This window comes from Seriola aureovittata, chromosome 17 (genome assembly GCF_021018895.1).
Source record: "Seriola aureovittata isolate HTS-2021-v1 ecotype China chromosome 17, ASM2101889v1, whole genome shotgun sequence".
NCBI classification, from domain to species: domain Eukaryota; kingdom Metazoa; phylum Chordata; class Actinopteri; order Carangiformes; family Carangidae; genus Seriola; species Seriola aureovittata.
Genome location: NC_079380.1, coordinates 6,411,719 through 6,433,366, shown reverse-complemented (window position 1 = coordinate 6,433,366; position 21,648 = coordinate 6,411,719). Strand labels below are relative to the sequence as shown.

At 39.2% G+C, this 21,648-nt stretch overlaps 1 protein-coding gene across 2 annotated transcripts; it reads right to left on the bottom strand.

Annotated features, from left to right (window-relative positions):
• Nucleotides 1-2,004: 2,004 nt before the first annotated feature.
• si:ch211-198m17.1 (mucin-2) lies at nt 2,005-20,185 on the bottom strand. Of its 2 annotated transcripts, XM_056402258.1 has the most exons (14): nt 20,007-20,185; nt 8,205-9,833; nt 7,729-7,884; nt 6,856-6,954; nt 6,645-6,754; nt 6,498-6,556; nt 6,262-6,398; nt 5,981-6,115; nt 5,228-5,270; nt 5,008-5,045; nt 4,814-4,901; nt 3,984-4,179; nt 3,398-3,430; nt 2,005-3,034 (listed from the first exon to the last, which is right to left on the bottom strand). In XM_056402258.1, exons 1-14 carry the CDS (start codon nt 20,056-20,058, stop codon nt 2,906-2,908), a joined length of 2,904 nt encoding a protein of 967 aa, XP_056258233.1. In that variant the 5' UTR covers nt 20,059-20,185; the 3' UTR covers nt 2,005-2,905. The 2 variants fall into 2 exon arrangements, with proteins under 2 accessions (XP_056258233.1, XP_056258234.1); XM_056402259.1 differs by lacking the exon at nt 3,398-3,430 and having other exon boundaries at nt 20,007-20,184.
• Between the last annotated feature and the right edge of the window lie 1,463 nt (nt 20,186-21,648).

The following is a 21,648-nucleotide window of genomic DNA, read 5'->3' as shown; positions in this document are numbered from 1 at the left end:
ATCCAGATATTAGCATTAGATATTAGTGTTGATACAACATCACAATCAACATCTAGTCTACAAAAACAGGTGCAGTACATCTTCTGCCATGACAGTGTCTACAGCCCTCAAGTCAAACTGATACAATGACGCGTTCAGACTGGGTTAAATAAATGGTAAATGTTTGCAAGCACAAAGTGATTTGATCAAACACAGAACACAGAAAAGAATTAGAGATGAGAATGAGCTTTAATTTTCTTCATCAAATTACCTAAACTAGGTAAGGGTAAAAGTAAAAGCTGACACAGATGTTGTGGCTGGATGCAGACAAGTCTATGTTCCCGTGTGTTATCTTACTCACAGACAGATGAGAGTTAAAATCCAGCCCTGCAACTGGCATTGATATTAAGCCACAGATCATGAAGCTACACACGCAACAGACATGTTTACTCTACACATGCAAATATAAACCAACGCGCCACATATGCATCTGATTTGTACCCCCTGTATGCCAGTCTCAGTCTGTTCCAGTGACCCAGTGCCCAAGATTAAGGCCTGGCAAAGCCAGATTTATCCTCCGAGCACACCAAATCCAAGTTTTAAAGAGCCTGTGAGGAGTAGACTCTTGAACCGTAATGCCTCGGCAACGCCGCCAGCCAAGTTTTACCCAAACACCAACATAAAACTTCTGTGGCTTTCAAACACCTCGTCACTCAGGGTGAAAAAGTGCTGCACACTGGGCAAGGAGATTGAGTGTTTCTAGGTAGAACACACAATCAACATCAGCTCCATCTCCAAGAATAATCCCATTAACACTGTGATTCATGTGGCCATGCAGCTAGTCCCAAAGGCCTTCTGCAGCTGTTGAATGCATAATGAAGTGCACCAATACTTAGATATTATTCAGTTTGAATAATACTGGTGTGTATTGCAAAATCAACACAGCAAATCAAATCAGAGAACACAAAGTAACTCTCTGTTCCTTTACATGTAATGGTTAAAAAGACCTGTCATCATATCTAGTGACTGCCTGCTTGCCTTTTCTTTTCTCATTTGCTTGGTTTGTTGTGTGTGTTTGTCACATCTCCTCTGTTGTTCTTCTCCTACTACTGTGATACGGGTTTTACCTGCTTAACATGTATTTGTTGCAACTGCTTGCATTGTACAGTCCCTACTGTGTCACTTGTCTTATTCCATTTAGCTTTTTATTTTCTGTTCAGCTGCTTCGTGTTTTGCCAACATTTCTGTAAAGATTTACATGTGCAAATGCTTTACTATTATTTTAAACTAATTTCACATCTGGCCAAGGAACTCCATCTGAAAATGAATCTTTTCTAACACTGGCACATTTACAGTGATGCTGATTAATGTCACTGCTAGAGAAATAAATGAATATATATTTTAGTTACATTTTGATGGACATATAAACAAACCTGCAAAAAAAGAAAGTTTTCCAAAAAAGTCTAAATGATGTACAGTATGTCCTCAGAGGAGAACACAAGATGCCCCAATTATAAAAAAAAAACAAAACAAGAATAACAGGTCTGAATACAGAAGTAAAAATTTAAAAAAAGAGGAAAAATAAAAAAACAAAAAACATCACACGCTATAAAGAATGAACAGAAGGCATTCAACTGAAAAAAAAATCTTCAACAGCTTAAACAGTGATCTTTTCCTAATGTAGATCAGATCCTCTGAACCTGTGTCTTTAGTGTCTGCATCTTCAAGCAGCTTTTAGGTCACCACACTAGTTAAGCAGGGCTATATAACACAGTATGCAATTAATCAGTGATGGATCTGAATGTCTTAGTCCTCTCGCACATTTAGATTGGTTTAGAATTACAGACACTTTTAAGTTTTTATATGACAATAAAAGTCATATGAATTCAGATTACCTCCACATACATTTGTTTAATGACACAAATAAGCTGTAAAACACTGAGAAAGGCACAAGAGTTTGAATTATTGGCTGAAAAAGCTGTTTAAGTGCTTATATAAGGTATTCACACTCACTGCATCCATCAATGATCTGACACAAAGCTTTATTTAAAGTAATTTATTTCCATTGCATACACACACTCAAACATTCTCTGCCAAAATTATTTACAAAAACTTTACACACTTATAAAATAGTGCACAGTCTCTGACACACAAGGATAAATATATATATATATATATATATATATATATATATGTTCTTAGAAGAAATGTATACAAGTGATAATTGGCACATCCAGGAGGCAGGCTTTATCACCAGCTTTGCATAATGTTTCCTATATGTCATCAGACCATAATAACAGGCACATTTTGCAAGTACAGCTTCAAATAATACAGAAAGTACTCAGCTTCAGACAGCTACAATATAAATCCCTTTAAAAATACCCCGAACCAGGGATCCAGCCCCGTTAGTCATTCAAGATTTATCGTCGTAAAAATAATCATATCCTGAAAAAAAATATCTAGTAGCCCCAGAAAGCCCACATTCAATTTACTGTTGATTTCAGAAGAAACAGGTGGTAAACGTAACACACACTTAGTGCAATTAGCAATATAAGAAGCTTCATTTTAAAAGACTACAAAATGATTTCTTTAAAGCATAAAAAAGTCAAATGTACTTTTGAAAAAAAACAGGAGGACATTTATGTAGATTATATTGAGCAACAGTGACATCTACTGGTTATAATGAGCAAGAACAGACATGATGTACAATCTCACTTTAAAAAAAATGTTCCTGCTCATGAATGAATCTCTTTGGTGGCTGCTTCCCAGTTAAGGAATGTTCTTTGTGATTTGCCGTGAATCCAAGCAAGTTCAAAAAAGTATAAATAACCTGGTCCTGGTTGAGTTTCCAATCAGTGACTTCTTTTTGATCCATCGTTTCTCACTCACTCTCACTACATGGATTTCACCCCCAGATGGCCAGATGTCAGTTTTTCTTCTCATCCCCTGGTAAGAAGTAGGGGTTCTCATGGCCTTGAACCAGGTAGGAGTAACGGGACGGATTTTTACCTTTGAAGGTCTTCATTGCATCTGGATCGAGATCGTACGATCCGGACTGAAATGTCAGTGAAAGCAGTCAGTGCATTAGTGTCTTTTAGATGTAGGGACTTCACACATTCACACACAAACACAGACAAAAGCCAAGTACGCATCGACAGTAACCACAGTCATCAATGTGCAGTGAAGAATTATTCATGACTATCCCCAAACTAGCATCAGCTGAGTTTCTTTGAACTGTCACTCACTAGATTTAACATGAAGATGAGAGCATGCTGCCTTCCACAACAATCACAGATCTCTCATGAAGCTTCCCAACACCTGTAAATCCCACCAGCGTGATTTTCACAGTGGCCCGTCTAAATCATCAGTATGGAGTATCAAGGCAAATCAGAATCTAAAAAGCAAAGCCGTGCCTTACCTTTTTCCATCCTCTCTGCTTCGGTTGAAACCCCTAAATCAACACACTGGGAGTCAGGCAAAGCCAGGAGCATGGGAGGGAGCTACGTGCTAGCACTACATTTACATTCTGAATGATTGGGTTAAACTCTCCTCTGAAGTGATACAGGATGGTCATGGATTTGATGATTTGCAGGTCAATAAACATCTAGTTGTTGAGGGTTAAATCGAAGCTAAATTTGATAGAAAAGCATTTAAAAGTCTGTTTCAGTGTTTGGCAAGTCCGACCTACACATTGAAACATAGTCATTGAAATTACATAGAAATAACAGTTAAACAGAAGCTAAAAAAACTATTTTTCAAGCTAATTTAGCATGATTTTAACCTCGACCTAGATGTTTACCCCTGCAAATTATCAAATCTGTGCTTACAGTGTGGGTTTAACGTTAGTAACCAGGTTCAATCTGGATCAAGATGGTGGGGAAACACTGGGAAAGTTAAGGGTTAATTTTGTGGATAATCAACACTATGCAAGACTGTTAGTCTGAGGATAAGTGGTAAGTCAATCAGACGACTGAGACAACAGAAGAACATCTGTGATAACTCACCAATCCATTGCTTTGATGCTTTTTGTCCACCAAGGTTCGAGTGCTGCCCCCCTCTGTCATCTCCATGGAAGGAGCTGATTCCCAGTTAGTGGTGGCACGAGGGATGGGGGTGATGCCTGTGGGCCAGGGCTGGTTTAAGTCACCTGATGAGTACGGACTGCTGCTGTCGTCTGGCTTGCTCTTTGAGGATCTCCTCCTGAAATACAGACAACAGAGAGAGGAAAATGAAAGTTGTTGTTTTTTGTAGCTCAATAGTTAAAAACTAAAACTGAGTGACATGTTCCAACAAATGCACTATTTACTCATGTTTGGGTAACATTTGCTAAAAGCTATAGTGTCCAGCTGTTAAGAAATTACTGAGCCTTTTATAAAATATAAACTATTTGTCTCCTGTTTTTAAAGATTTACATCATCAGTGGGAGCAAACAGGCTTGGGGCTGAGTGTCAGAGACAGGGTAGGTCAGTAGTAAAGTACTAAAAGACGGACAAATACATTGTTGGTTTAATATTTTGTGAGATTGAGTAAGAAAATATTGAATATCACTGGCCTTACTCTTTAACTTCCCACTAAGTATTAATTTAATGATTTGCAGGTGAAAAGATATCTAAGTTAAAACCGGGTTGAATCTGGTTGAAAACTGTGACTTTTTCACATTTAACAGCTGCTTCAACACCATTTCAGTGATTATATTTCACAGGTCTGAGCTACATGTTGAAATAGAAGTATATAAATGATCCTATGTGTCTAACCTCTAAATTCAACAAAACCTATCCCAGTTTTACATTTAAAAATAAATAAACTCTAGGGCTGGTGCTGGTAATGTTCTCACCAGCAGCAGTATATTAGCAAAGCCAGGATCAGGATGAGAAGAACTCCTCCCAGCACACAGGAGATGACCACCACTGCCAGCAGAGATGCTGCAAAGACATAATTTAAGACATATAATGAATTTAAGCAACTCAGTTCATACTTGTTACTACTGCTGCCACATAACTTTGCCTTTAAAACAGTTTTGTTACTCACAGTCATTGCAATTGAAGCCACTGTATCCAAATGCACAACTGGAAGAAAAAAAGAGCAGTTAAACACAATGAGATTTATTTTTTATGGTTGACCTGGAGCATCTTAACAGAGTTTAATTGGGGAAGCCAGTAACTTCCCATACACACAGTAATGTACAGACACCTCACAGCTGACATCTAAAACTCACCCTGTGCACCAAATTAAACATGTGTGTACTCACGGTTGGCACGTGTCTCCCACCGACCTCTGCCCACTTGGACAAGCTAGAAACAGAAACACAATAACTGAAACAAACAAACGTCCTGCGCCCGGAGACAGAAATGAGAACATAACAAGCTCGAGTTTCAGACTCAGTCACGGTAGAGAGAGACGTACTGTATGCCTGATTACACATATAACATGAGCACAATGAGGGCCTCTTCATATGGAGGCTGCATGATGACCTTTTCAAACAAGCACATATTATATTTTTCCTGGGATAGGAACTATATACATTATAATGTCTGACGCTAAAGGTCTTATTCTTTATTGGCTATTCCTACAGCTGATCTCCTTGGCCACATCCCTCCACACAGAGAGAAAGCTGTGATTCTTCCACTCGTTTCCAGGGAAACAACCCCGTTAAAAAGAAATAAATTTAAGAGATAAATGAAGTAAGGGTCAAGGTCGGCGTGGAGAAAAGGCTACAGCTCTTGACCTTGTCTTGCAGTCTCGCTCCCTGTTGTTTCTCCCCCTCATTCTCACACTCAAGTATTTCAGCCAGGATAAGAGGTTTTTGTTACAGTTCTCTTGAATGTAGCTCAGCTGGGAAATTTTCAATCAGACGCTGTGGGTCGTCTGTTCTTATAGCAGCAGAGCACAATAAAGAATTTTAAAATGTAAAAGGCATGACATAATTACTAGAGCATTACTCAGACTTTACACTAGTGGTGATAAAGGAGATAAATAAAGAATATTGAACAGTTGATTTTACCTCTGCAGATTTTCTCTGAATATATGTTGGAGATGTAGCCATCTTTGCAGGAACAAACAGGCTTGCCATCTGTAATTTTGCACACTGCAGTGGAGACATCACAAGGTAACGGCTCCTGCTCACACAGGTTATTACCTATGACAGAGTGCATATAAAAGACATGTAAGAGTTAAAACCATCTTGAAATAACATATTATAACCTGTGGCTCATAAATGTCAGGTTCCCCTCCAAAATCAAGCTACGCTTCCCTTGACTTGGTTAGTGTACTTGCAGCACTTACATTTAAATGTAGCATTAATCAATAATCCATTGGAGGCTGAGTTGGCTATAGCTTCACCAATGGCTTGATCAACAGACTCTTGAGTGGCGTTGGTGTTTTTAAAGATGTTATTCACAGTTGCTTGTACACTTCCTGGTCTAGAGGATTATAGAGAAGCACCAAAAGAGATTAAAAATCTTCTGTAACCTGTGACATAATGTGTTTGTGCAGCAGAGAAAGAAAGAGAAAGTACTCACTGAAGTTGCACAACATCAGATTGTATATACCCCGGCTGATTTTTGAGGGCATCTTTGAGCTGTGAAACAGGACAAATGTGGTTTAATGAGTGAGAGAGGGGGCATTTATTTTAACTACTCAACATGCTTTGTGAGCTCAGGACCTACCGCTGATGAGATGTCAGCCGCCGTCATCTGGAATATCGCCGAGGACCTGTTGCTCATTTCAGGTTGAAATGTCAAGGACGTCAAATGAAGATCACCTGAGAACACTTGAGCTGAGTGAAGAAAATTAGGGTCTTTCAGCAAAGATTTCAATACCACCATCCTATTACGATCTCATCATCTGACCAGACATTAAGTGTTGTTACGTTCTTACCAGTTGTACAGGCACCATCCTGCAGGAAGCTACCAGAGATACACTGACAAGTGCCATTGAGACAGATGCTTTCAGATGGGCACGGGACGAAAGGACACACTGATGAGAGATTAAAGTCAAATGATGCATTAAACAACCGACAAACTGTTTTTTTTTTTCCTTACATGAACTGCATTTGTCACACCTGGCATAACCATTTTTTTGGCCACCTGGGGGCAGTGGAAAAAAGTTGCAAACAACATTGACATATTACTTTTTAAGTTTATATGATGAACTAAATTTATTTACACACTCAGCATACAAAGCGACGTCATCATTCATTTTGAATTGTGTTTCTGGCTACCTGGTGAATGTAAGTCCAATATCCACTCTCTTCTCTTTTAGCTGCTATCTGTGTGTGCTATCAGCTCTCTGCTTTTTGGAGCTTGTTCATTCGTGAGAGTGAACCAAAACAGTAAACCTGTGGGCCGGACAGCTAAAGAAGGAGCTAAAGCTTGCTATAAAGCTCCATAAAGCCGAGAACAGTACAGATTCAGGTGATAATTCTCTGTAGGTGACCTTGTTTTCGCATTGTCATTTGATACATTGTTATTATAAAAATATCGATTATAGCTGCTTTAACTTCCAGTGCAATACATTTCTTAACCATTTTAGCATGAAATAGATGAAAACAATCATCTCTAGTAACATGGCTCCATGTTTACGTAGGATTTTATTCAAACCAAATTAAATTCAGCAACTAATTCACCTATTTCAACATGAAGCACTTACTTTTTTCATGTTACGCTTTTCTGATTTAGTTGATTGATGATAAATCATCTGCAGTATTGTTTAACTGGACTATGATTAAACACTGAAGAGAAAGTTACTGACCAGTGACTGGTGGACTCGGGGTGGGTGGGGCTGTTGTGGTGGAGTTGTGAGTGGTCATCTCTGTTGGCCTCAGGGTGGTCAAAGGGATGGTCCCATTGCCAGTAGCTGGTTCAGTTGAATGAGTCAAAGTGGTGATTTGTGTACTGTGGCCGGTCACTGTACCAGGAAGAAATATGTAAAGATCAGCTCAAGGACATTTAAACAGACAGAACTGCCAATATCAATATAGCTTGTAAAATACAGTAAAATATTATGCATAAAGCACAATTAGATGAAAATTACCATTATTCACCTAAACATAGAGAAGTTTTCAAAACAGCGAACAATGTAGATTTGACAATAAATGTGACATGATGGATTTAACATTTATGACCTTCCACAAAAAAACTTTTACTCAGATTTCTGTCCCACCTGCATGTTATAGTATAAAATTTTGTAAGAACACACATCAGCACTCATCATGCTGTTAGTCCTACCTCCTGGGGTTGTTGCTGAGGGACTAAGGGTGGTGGTATTTCCAGTGGGGGGTGCGGTGCTACTGCCTGGGAAAGTGTGTGGAGGGACAGAGCTGGAGGTGGAGTTAGAGTTTGTAGGTGTAGCTGTAGTTAGTACAGCTGTAGAGTTTTCTGGTGTGACAGGATTTGTAGTTGTTGTGTTGTTGCTGGTTTGTGTGTTTGTGGGAGCTGGAGCTGTTGTGCTGTTGCTCGGCTGTGTCATGGCTGTAACAGTAGTTGTGTCATTGTTTGTTTGTGTGATCGGTGTACTAACAGTTGTGTCGTTGTTTGTTTGTGTGATCGGTGTACTAACAGTTGTGTCGTTGTTTGTTTGTGTGATCGGTGTACTAACAGTTGTGTCGTTTGTTTGTGTGATCGGTGTACTAACAGTTGTGTCGTTTGTTTGTGTGATCGGTGTACTAACAGTTGTGTCGTTGTTTGTTTGTGCGATCGGTGTACTGACAGTTGTGTCGTTGTTTGTTTGTGCGATCGGTGTACTGACAGTTGTGTCGTTGTTTGTTTGTGCGATCGGTGTACTGACAGTTGTGTCGTTGTTTGTTTGTGCGATCGGTGTACTGACAGTTGTGTCGTTGTTTGTTTGTGCGATCGGTGTACTGACAGTTGTGTCGTTGTTTGTTTGTGCGATCGGTGTACTGACAGTTGTGTCGTTGTTTGTTTGTGCGATCGGTGTACTAACAGTTGTGTCGTTGATTGTTTGTGCGATCGGTGTACTTATAGTTGTGTCATTGTTTGTTTGTGTGATCGGTGTAAATATAGTTGTGTCATTGTTTGTTTGTGTGATCGGTGTAAATACAGTTGTGTCGTTGTTTGTTTGTGCGATCGGTGTACTGACAGTTGTGTCATTGTTTGTTTGTGTGACCGGTGTACTAATAGTTGTGTCGTTGTTCGTTTGTGTGACCGGTGTAAATATAGTTGTGTTGTTGTTTGTTTGTGTGATCGGTGTACTAATAGTTGTGTCGTTGTTCGTTTGTGTGATCGGTGTACTAACAGTTGTGTCGTTGTTTGTTTGTGCGATCGGTGTACTAACAGTTGTGTCATTGTTCGTTTGTGTGATCGGTGTACTTATAGTTGCGTCGTTGTTCGTTTGTGTGATCGGTGTACTTATAGTTGCGTCGTTGCTAGTGTGTGTGAATGGTGTACTTGTAGTTGATGTGTGATTGCTGGTCTGTGTGTGACCTGGGGCAGGTGTGGTGGTGGCATTTGCAGTCTCACTGTCGTTGGTGGGGTGGCTTGTCTCTGGGTTTATGGTGGACGGTGTTGCAGCAGTGGGTGGAACTGATGGATTTTCAGTTGAGCTGCCAGTGAAGTCAGTTATGGTGCTGTTGACTGTTTCTGTAGTAATCCTGGAGTCGGTGCTTGAATAGGAGAAAGTTGTCTCTTCGTGGGTGATGGATGGTTTCGCAGTTGTATATTCTGTCGTGTCATTTTCTCTAGTTGTAATTGAAGCTGTGAAGTTCTCTGTAGTGAATGGCGATGTAAAACTGGTTGTTGTTGTGTTGCTGCTTGTTGTTACAGTTGTGTAAGAGGTTGCAGGAGTGGTGGATGTCTCATTGATGAAACTATTTGTGGTGGTATTATCTTCTGTCGTTCCTACAGTCAAAAGAAAAGCACAAAAATAATTAGCTTCCATCAACATCAGAGACACATATCTGGCTCTTTCGCTGCTAAATGCTCCTCTAATCACTAACTTTATCCGTCCACCTTGTGGTGTTAAGCAGGTAGTGTACAGTGTTTTATCAGAGCTTGTTGCTGCTGGAAATAACACTGTTGAGAGCAGTCAGAGTGAACCGAAACAACAAGCTAAAGGATGCTAAAACACACCCTGTAGAGCTGAGGGATAATTCTCTGAGTCTGTCGCTAGAAGAATCACCTTTCACATACAAGCAGTCATTTGATCCACTGTTCAGTATTGATTATAGCAGCTTGAAGCTGTTTAATGTCCACATTACAGCTTATCAGTTTAATTATGCAATGCAATTCCATGTCATTGTAGTTGTCTTAATATGTTCACATTCACAGCAAATTCGAGGCATGAATATTATATTACATTATAAGTGTTCTCAATGTTTCAAATTCAATTTGATCACATACCTTCTACAGGAAAGTAGAGTGAGTCTGTTGTGTAATATGACATTTCTGAAAATAAACTTAGTTTGTGGACTAAACTGTCCACAAACTTATCCCATTATAATACACATGGCTCTTTACACTTTTCAACAAAATATATCAAGAATATGATATCAAATAAGATAATGTTGCTGTTAGTTGTTCATTTTCAATATGACAGCTTTTCAAACCTTGGCTTTAGTTTTTCCAGAGTTTTTTTTAGAACACCTAATCTTATGAAAATCAACACATTTCATTTGAGCAGTTTGTGTGACTACATTGGCATACTGTGAATAAAATTAAATGTGAATTTCAAACTTTGCATCTGGTGTTAAACATTTTCTATAAAAGTGTAAAACGGCTGATGGTTTAGTAGGTACCTTTAAGACAGATTTTAAGGCTTTATCACAGAGGGCAACAAGGCTGTGTCTTGAATAAACATTGAAACCTAAGTGCGTAAAAAGTAGAACAGAACTGTGACTCAGCAGATAAGAGCTACCGTAAGTGACTGCTGTTTACAACACCAAGATGTGTTGGCCACAAGTGCCGTGAACTTAATTTGACCACGTTGAAAGAAAGATTTGCCTCCTATTTGTTCAGTGTGCTGCCGTGACGCCTGTTCCCATTTAGCCTGCTCCCACTCTCTGCTTTGTGTTTATAGGGGAACAGAGGAAGCCAGAGGGTAGCTTGAGGAGTGCTACAAACAGTGGGAGGTCTTTGATAATGGCTTAGCCTGTTTACCTCAGCTCCTCATCTGTATGCATTGAATGATTACATTCATGGCCCCTTTTCAGCAGGAAGAGAGAGAACATGCTGCTAAGAGCCAGTGGACGCCTTACACAAACTGTTCCCTCCGGTAAGTCATCTCAATAGCACAAGGAAGTGGTGAGAAAACCAAGACTAACATCAGATCCTGAGCATGATTTGATTATTTTCTGTGTGTGACTTAATGTATTTATCACTTAGTAACCAAGACTCATTTAGAGATAAAAAAACCCCCACAGGTTCCACACACCCTGTGACAGCAGACTTTTATGGATACCCACCTTGTATTAAGACAGTGGAACAAGGCATTAAGCAAGCAACGATGATACATGAGGAAGTAATGGAAGATGGGAAAACATATAGTCTCAGATGACGTTTTTAACAGTCATAAAGTAAAGGAGTGGCAGAGTTAGGCATCTATATGTGAAGCAGCATAGCGTGAGATCATTGCTGTAAAATACACATGTATCATTTTGTGACTGGCTCATCTAGATTAAGACTTAAGGCCAACGGACTAATCTTACTGGATGACCAGAGATCAAGATTAATGAAAAACCTCTTAAATCAGATCTAGTCGACCCTGCCTTGATTAGCCCTGTGAGTTACATTTTCCACTCTAACATTTGGAAGGACTTGTGTGTTCCCATGAACGACTGAACTGAAGGTTAAGGGTTTCACCATGCACTTAATCCCTTCATACTTTGCATTCAAGTAAAATCTCACATGAGTTTTATCTGCAGCTAACAAAAAATTTCAAAAATCACATTTCTCAGATTCCTATTGCTGTATTGAAACAGCGCAGCCAGTTTCAGTTTACAATCTATCCTGTACATTAATCAGAGGTGTGTGACCCAGCCTACTATGGTAGCTAGGTGCCTGTGTCTGTGCCTGTGGAAGTCCTCAGCAGTTTAAAAATACAGTTTGTAATACACTCAATCAATCAACATACAAGAGTAGCATTCACTCTAATGGTGTGGACACATAAACTCAGGCAAAGAGCCTTATCAGCTCTGTGTGTGTGTGTGTGTTTGTGTGTGTGTGTTGAGAAACCACTTTCCTATCAAAGTCTTTCATCTCCACATAACTGTCTGAATAGAAAGTTTATCTCTTTGTCTAGTTTGTGATACACCCAAACTAATCATAATTAGAGAGAAAATAGGTTGTATCTGAGGGATGCTTTTCCAATGAATTAATTTTATTTTCCTCTCAAAACCAATCCTGAAAACAAGTGCTCAAAATTTAATTTTTCCCCCAGTAGTCTTACCTGTACTTTGTGTTTAGTTCTAATTTTAGCAAATGGTAGCATGCTAACACACAAAATCAAGATGTTGACTACTACTAAATTTAGTATAAATATCCATGCCCCCGTCAAGATGAGCTGTAATCTCTTTGTTGATCTCCTGACTTTTTCTTTAGCACCATCATCAGGTCAAAATGTATTTAAATGGAGATTTAAAGATGTAAATTATTACATTATTCAGTGCTAATTAGCAAATGTTAGTATGCTAACACACTTAGATAGTCAACATGGTGACCTACTAAACATCAACATGTTAGCATTATCATTGTGAGCATGTTAGCTTGTTGAGATTAGCATTTATCTTAATTCATCCCTGTGCCTATAGGTTATGGCCTTACAATGCTGCTAGTAGCCTATGGAAGTAGGCTACTTTTGTTTTAGCCTGCCAGCAACATCTTTCAAACAATAAGCTACTTAGAAAGATGCAGGTACATGATGCAAAGCTCTTGAATTGAATTCATTTCTGAGCATTCAATGTGAAGTAATTAATTTGCTAATCTCAGTTTAATCGTTTTAATCAGGATGTGGGTAAATCAGCCTCACTAACCTTGCTAACATTGATTGAAGCCCAGGGTTCATAAAGGCCTCATGTTACAAAAAACCCCAGTAAGTTTAGGAAGATATTTGATAACTTAAAGGTGTTACATTGGTTCTTGATGATTAGTTAATGTCAGATTTGATAACCATGACATTGTGATGAGTTTTTTACCACTTTAAAGGTCCTAATGTCATCTATATCAACTTGTATAAGGCTATTACATCCAAGACTATATTAAGTCTTACATCGCAAACACACAATGGAAGAGAGGCTGCTGTTTGGAGGAATTACAAAATTATTCCTTATATTGTCAGCACTGCCACTACGATGCAACACAAACTTGAGAGGTTTTCTGTGTGATATCATTTCTAAAGTTCCCTATATTCTTGTGATTCATCTACATGCAAATTCTAATATGAGGTTAGCATTACAGTGTCACTTACAATTACACTCTACTACAATGACCTTGTAAAGGCTCAGTTCTTTCCATGTAGCCTTCACAAGCAGTTATTATGGTTTGCTTATGTTCTGATGTTGCTGAGAGGATGTTACAGCTGAGACCATGAAAATATGCTGATGAGACTTTTACCCACCCATTTTTACAATGTGAAATTGTAATGAAGTTTTGGTCGGATTTAAATGCTTATATTTTTGTAATACTAAAGTGTCCCATTGTTTGACTTTAAAAGATATAATATGTTATTATGACAATAAGAGAGAAAAATCTCTTAACTATGTTGGTAAAGTTTTTATTTTATTTGGAAAATTCTTTATTCATACAGAGAAATTCTTAAAATCACAACTCTCTCTCTCCCTTTTCTTGATGGAATTTAGCCTTGTCCCTTATAAACAATAATGAATATTATAAGAATATTTTCAACGAAACCCCTTGAAATTGACTATTTTATGTTTTTGTAATGGTATTTATTATTTTTATACTTTTGGAAGTATAAATACATCAATGTATTCAGACGTGCATTTAATATTTTAATTATAATTTCTTGTATACTTTTCAGAATCTTTGTTGTTGTCAGCTCTCATATCGATGTGTATGTGTACATTTTGTACTTGACATATTTTGTACAATTTGTTCATTAATAAATTTGAAAAAAGAAAAATGTGTATTGATTTACATGAACGAACACTGTAGTTCCTCCTTCCACTGCCATTTTCACAAATAATGTGTGCTTCCACCTTAAAAGTTCAGTGCTGCTTCTCAGTTCCCATTTACTTGGAAATGTCAGCCGTAAATGAAGCACACAGAATCAACAGCGACAAAGTTTCACAGAGCAACTATGATGCCCTAGTTAAAGATTGATACAACAATAGCTGCAACAATGTGTGTTTAAGCTTACCCACAGACCACAGCATTTCTTCCACAGCATGCTTAGTTTGCTAGCAGCACAACGCCTTTGTTTTTTGACATTGACAGAGCTAGTACAGCGTGTGGGTCCCCTGGGATTGTGACGTTTCCATGAGGCTGGAAAAGTTTATTAAACCCATATAAAACAATGTAAACAGACCGACAGTTGAAACAGTGGCGTAATTAAGAGCACACTCTGCAATGCATGTCTAACAGGGAGCCTCGTCTCTAAGGATTTAACCTACAGCCGGATAATCCCCTGCAGACACAAAAGGGATGACTGGGTCAGGCAGGGTGACAAGTGGGCCTAAGGTCGGTCTGCGAACACACACTTAGGAGGATATGGATAAGAAAGTCCGGCTTTGCCTACTGCGAGCTATTTCTTAGGTCCTACTCAACAACTGCTACTTGGTTTGACAAACTATCACTGTAATGAAGCCACTTAAAAACTGCCATGCCTCTCGATTGCTATCGTTCCCCTTCTCTCTCGACGTAGAAATCAAACAAGTACAGTGAGGGAGTGTGTCTGTTGCCAAGGAGATGTCTGCCTGTCAAAGCTTTGCCTCACATCAAATCACTAACAGAAACAGAGTAACAGAAATGGAGAGCGAGAGAGGCAGAGCTAGACTAGCCCTTCATTTCAGGGGATTTCTATTCATGCAACACACTAGCACTCCTGTGAAGTACCTGTTAATGAAGTGACTGTCAGATCCAGTTCCCCCAACACACATCCTCAACTTCCTGTCCACGCTGCCACTCCCTAGGAGTAAATCCTTGTCTGTATTGATGACACAACTCATGTTGGAGGATACTAATTCCCAGAGGGAATCCTGCAGGCAAACAATCACCTCGTTTCTTAATGCTGCCATGAAATATTTCCAGTTTATAAGCATGTTCCTGTAATAGTTCTTTATCACAGACAGCAGCACTGAAAGAAGGACGGAGCTGATTAAGGAATGCACACAGAGCTGGAGGTGAGCTGACAGGTTGTGACCCAACAGTCAGGAAGAGCCTGAGGCATAAGGCAGGATCTCATTAGGAGACAGAGGAGTCATGTGGAGAGCTGACCTATAGTGATGTGTGTGTGTGTGTGTGTGTGTGTGTGTGTGTTTGTGTGGAGTGCCCGTGTTTCAGAAATCATGTAGTATGACATCTGAAACACGCTGATCAAAGAAGAGAATGCTGGAGGCATACTGGACTACGGCTCTGTGCTAATTACAGGTCACACAGTGGGTCCCCTTGCTAGCTAATGAGAGCGAGCATTTCTAACATACTGCTTTATGAGCTCCTAATATTTAAAGGTGCCCATCCCTGCATTACAAACCTCACGGTACACACACACACACACACACACACACACAAACACACACAGAGATGCAAACATTTCAGTTTCCTACAGCGTCCATTGCTAAGGGGAAACCTGGCCTGGGGGCTGGCACATCAAAGAGACACATCTTACGTTGGCTCAACACGTGAGGACACAGAGGAAGCTTTTATTTTCATCAACCAACAGTCCATCATCTGGCTGAGCGTCTCATGTCAACAGCCCTGATCTGCGGACACAGCCGCGCCTTTTGTGGTGGACGTGTAGAGCTAGATTACATTGTTAAAACAAATTTCTTCATGTTTAAGAATTAATGAATTTTTTACTTATTAATAGATATTATTTATTTTCATCACAGTTTACTTGGAAATATTAACTTGCAAAAGTGAATAAAAAAGTAAACATGATACGATCATATTTTCATGATACAATCCCTCTGAAAGTTTTAATTAACATTTTAAAATCTGCAATTATGCATAAAGAATGACTGATAAATGTTTGATAAACTGATAAATTGACTTCAATCATCTAGTCGCAGTAATATTATCACTCAATGATACAAGAAGAAGATGAAGAAAAATTAAAGCTCTGTCCTGCTAGGATTTTGCCCTTTTCCATCTGGACTGTCACATAAACATCATCTTGGCCCGGACTGTGGCTCTTCCTGCTGCTGACGAGACAGGCGTGATGCCTGACACACACATGTGCAGCCCAACACAAACGTCTCAGCACAGGGGAAAAAAACCACAGATGTTTACAATTACAATCACATGAAGATACACAGAGTAGCACAGAAGACAAATTTAAAGAAGCTACTATATATCTTATCTCACTCTCTATTATATGTCATACTGTGAGTCCGTTTCTTTGGTTCCTCTGTCATCAGACGGTCTCCAATTTAAGGGGCGTCCTCAATAGGAGGAAGCTGACAGAAATGAGCTCTCTGTATCTGAGCAAACACAGCTCTTATACTGTAACTCGGAGGTAACAGATGGCTCCCTGGAGCAAGAGCTCACTCATAGGGCATCTGCACATATCATATCCAATTAAAGCTCCGCCAGCACATGCTTTCCAATTACAGAGTGAGATTTACTGCCCTGGAGCAGGTCTAATCCAACAGGATAGAGCAGGAACACAGCGACAGAAGGAGAAAAGACAGAGGAAGAAACGGCAGCAAAAACAGCAACAAGTGTACATGAAAAGTGGATGTACAAAACAATATGTGCCAGCAGATGGGAGGGCGTCAAACGAGGAAGATGAAATCGGTAATCAATATCAAAAAGAAACACAGTGGGGTGGAACTGAGTAATACATAAACAAGCACTCCTCTTCATTGAAACTGAGCTCTTTGAGTACTTTCCTACTGCCCTTTATCTGTTTGATTCTCTCCTACTCTCTGTGCTCACATATATAGTATTTTAATATGGCAGAATTTCCAAATAAAGCTGTTCCCTTTTACATGTTTTTCTGCTTCTGTTGTCAGACAAAGGAACAAGTATGAATCAATGACTGAAACCCGGCCCATTAAGTCTACATGTTAACCAGCAGTCACTTCCAAGCTGCTGCTCTGCACTACTAAAATCCTGATTTTATAACTCCAACATCATCTGACAAAATCACCATACGAATAAGTAAAACCAGCAGCTGTTCTGTGATTTTGGTTTGTAAAATGATCGCTCACAGAAAAAGTAAAATTCACGTCAGATCCCGTGCGGTCAGCATAGAGGGTATGGTGGGAAAGTCCAACATCGCTTTCACGAGGCAATACTGGCAACTCTCTTTTACAGAAAGTAGCTTTGTACAAAAAGTTGCTAGATTTGTCGTGAGGTGATTTATCGAAAAGAAGTCAATGAAGGGGCCTGAAAAGTCTGTAAATTTAACAACAAAGGCGCTAAGTTGCGAACATCACTTGTTTGCGCCAAATCATTTTGAAAGAGCAACAACCAAGGGGGGACACTCCAACACTTGGCCAGCCGATCAAAGGTGTTACCTTATCATTCAGTCACATGCCATTCGGTTGACCAATGACATAACTTCATCACTCAGTCAGTCAACGACATTCATGTTTATAGGCCAGTTTTTCATTGTCATATATAGAAGTAAATTGAAAATCTTATGATTTTAGACTGGTTTTAACATTTCGTATAGGTAGAGGAAGAGAAAAATAATTAATCAAGAAAATAATAATCTGATTAATTGATAATGAAAATAAACCTAGTTGCAGCCCTACATGAATCTGACTACTTTCTCATGCCTACAACCGTCTGTTAACTCCTTAGCAGATCTTACATTGTCTAATAATGACCTAACGATGACTAGCCAGCAAAACATGACATGTGGAGGAGATATGACAACTGTGTGTGGTGTGAGGGGAAGCAGTAGCAGAGGAAGGAGAGAGTCAGGCATTTAATGTACTTTGTGCCTTTCTCTCAGGAAGATTTCTTGCAGGGTACACAAGAAAATGTGGCGCCAGACTCAAGGGAGGAAGATCACGACCCTCAAGAGGTCTTTAATCTTTACTGCTACTTCAGACACACTCAGTCATGCCCCAAACTGTAGCCTGCATCACCTCCCAGCCTTCCTCCATCTAGCTCTGACTCTGTGTTTCTATACAAGCAAGACACATGACAGGAGGGGAAACATGTAAACAGCCTGCAGGCTTCCAGTGAGGCTCCAGCACATGACAGTGACCAACTCTCAATCTTCCCTTAAACACAAGAGATGCAGAGAACAGAATGATACAAAATAATACAAAGGGTGACCAAAGGGTGACCAATGGATTTAACTGCAACTAAGCTTAGCGACACAGTGTACAGTGGAGGGTTCATCAAAATTCCTCAGGCAGCTTCACCACGCTGTCGAGGGGGTCTGCTCATGCGCACACACACGCATGCACACACACACACACACACACACACACACACACACACACACACACACACACACACACACACACACACACACACAGTAAACTTTGTGTGTGAAGTGTGCTGCACTTCAGGGAGCTGACTGTTGTTTGACCAATGCCTCCTTGCTGGCATCTGTCCAAGCCCATAAGCTTTGAGTCACACTGAAGGACCAGTGAGTCAGGGGTAGAGGCTGTCTTGGGAAACCCCGCCCACGAATGTGTAGTGGAAAAAAAAAGAAGAAATTATGTATGTGTCTTCAAAAACTTGAATAAATGGAATAAGACACCTCTTTAATTAAGGATCAGAAGGCAAATCCCCTTTCCTGTAAGGCAGAGACTAAACAATAGCTGCTAGATAGTTTTCACTAACAGGATGTGGATGACTTGATGTGTTTTTGTATGATTTACACAACTGTTTATTTCTTCTTTTTTTTTTTTTACCTTGTATCAATTCTTTGTTCATGTCATTCCATTTTCTAGGTTTTCAGTTCTTATTTGATAATGTACAGTATGTTAATATCAGGCAGTGAATGCCTTTCCATTTCTTGATAAAGGTTAGTGGAAGTAAGTTCAGCCCTTTATCATCCCAACCCTGACAAAGTCTGATATGTTGCAACATTATAATATCAACAAACCAAATCAACTTTCTATGAATGTTTTTAAATAAAATAAATTGCACTGACGTTCTTGCGTGTGCTTTTCTGTTAAACCACATCCCCCTCATAAGACACTAACTAAAACATAATAGATAATAAAACTAATAGATAGTTTTGCCAGTAATTAAATTCTAGTAAAATTTACTTTATATACTATATTTACTTCCATATTATGATTATGTTATTTACAGGAAACACTACAGAAATTCTTAAGCTATATTAACCTTCAGAATATGTTCATGAGTTGCGGGCCATGGTTTAAGTTGTACAGATGGGTATGTGTAGGGGCCAAATCAGACATAAAATAGGCTAGATATGATGTTGATGATACATATGAAGATAAATCTAGTGTGGAGTAAAATACCCAAAAGTAGTTCCAATTAGCTCCACCTGAGCAACGACAGAAGCAATAGAAATGCTAGTAATAAGTTTAAAAATAATCAATATTGATATTCAATTAATATAATAAGTAGAAAATATATAAACCTCACAGGGTCCATTTTCCTGTATAAGGAATACTTACTTTTAAACTTTGGTATACTTTTGCTGATTAAAAACTAACTGTGGGCTACTTTTACTTAAGTGACATTTATACTTTGATGGATTAATTTAGTGATAAGTAGTTAGAATGTGTTTGAGGCAAAAGTACAATTAAAACTTAATCCGTGTTGTCTACAGTTAAACTAGTAAAAAGAGTATTTCCAGGCTTCAGGTCATATTACCCAATCAAACGCGTGGTGTGTCGATAGAAAGACAATTATAAACGATTTGGCAGCTTAGTACACAGTATAAACTTCACTCACCTCTGCTGACAGCAGCCAGGAGACACGCGACCCGCAGACAGTTGAGAAACATGGTTCAAGTCTCCGGTTCTTCTGAGGGAGCCGGTGATGAAGTCTCGTGTAACGTTGTAACAGTGAATATAACGGTGCAGCACAGACGTGTTGTCCACCAGGCTACTACAGGTGGCTCAGACTGGAAGCTGCAGCCTCCGACAGCATTAAAAGCTTTAGTCCCTCCTCTGATTGGACCGGCGCTGCTGTCACTCATCATTACTGCGCTGGGGCTGCTTGGCTCTGCCCCCGGCCTCCACCTAGGGACCAGTGCTTGACCATAAACCTGTCACCAACAGTACAGAGAAGAAGAAAGCCACCACAGTAAAGATCTATTTTAAATCTATTTTAGATCTATTTTAAATCTTTAGAGTGTGCAAATAAGTGCCTTGCGTAAGGACAGTTGGGCAGGGCAGCATGACATCAGTGCTGGTCATCATGACAGATAAATTCATGAGGATATTTTATGTTACAGCAAAACAAGGTTCTTTTGAAATATTTTGAAAAGACAAATGTAACTATTATATTGTAATAACTGTCAGAATATTAAAAACATGATGGAAAATTCACAATACTGTAGAAAAAACAAGGGTCTTGAGCTTGGTTGGTTACTACCATACAGTCTACGGTGACTACTCAAAAATTCTAAAACAGCACAAATTTTATCCAAAGTGCTATGAGGCTAACAGTAGATTCAGAAACTCATCAGTTCAAGCTTGCACTGCAAACTGATATTTCACCAAGTTAATACATCACGGAGGGTAATCGCTGTACCCTTACAGAAATTGAGGAACACAATTAGAAACATAAGTGTTTTGACATTTCACTGGTCAACAGCAGTTGACTTTGTCCAAAGGTCAGTGTACGTCAGGGCAGAACTAAAAAAAAAAGAAAAGAAATCGGAACCTTAGGCACTGCAAACATCCGTCACAACAATGCTAATGCTAATGTTTCTGGGGCTGTAACTACAGAAGCACAGAGATGTTTTGAACAAAATGCTAAAATTCTCACAGTACTGCTGATATTAAGTAGGTAATATTGCTAAACTTTACATCTTAGGTTAGCTTGTTAGCACATATTTGTTGAAAAGCACTTAAGACAAGACAAAGGTTGATGGGAATTATGTCAGCAGTTTTGCGGATATTTGGTTTCTAACCAAAGTATTGAGCAAATTCCAATTTTGGCCTAATGATGACCTGAAGTTTAGGGATCACCAGGGTTACAATAATTCATCCTGAGGGGGGCATGGATGTGCACCAAGCATTCATGACTATCCATCCACCAGCTGTTGAGACATCTTACTAAAAATCAAAAAAGCCAATCTTGTGGTGATGCTAAAAGAAAAGTCAGGAGATCACTAAAAACTTAAAAAAAAAAAAAAAAAAATACTGTGCCAAAATCCATCCAGTGAATGTTGCACTATTTCACAGGATAAGTGAAACCAATGACCTGCTGGTACTAGTACTGTAAAAGTCAGGGAATCACCATAGTCTATAGGCTCATCCTCTGGGCTCCATGGATATCTGTAGTGTCATCATTCTCCTTAATACATCCATGGAGACCATAGCAATCTAATTTATCATTAAAACCACAAATGTGACCATGAGGGTCA

What these genes read in the sequence shown, in the direction of transcription:
- si:ch211-198m17.1 (XM_056402258.1), bottom strand. Translation starts at nt 20,058, where the DNA reads ATGTTTCTCAACTGTCTGCGGGTCGCGTGTCTCCTGGCTGCTGTCAGC. An exon ending in CTCAGCAACAACCCCAGGAG is followed by an intron (nt 7,885 to 8,204) that starts GTAGGACTAACA and finishes TTCCTGGTACAG; the next exon opens with TGACCGGCCACAGTACACAA. An exon ending in CGGCTGACATCTCATCAGCG is followed by an intron (nt 6,557 to 6,644) that starts GTAGGTCCTGAG and finishes CCTGTTTCACAG; the next exon opens with CTCAAAGATGCCCTCAAAAA.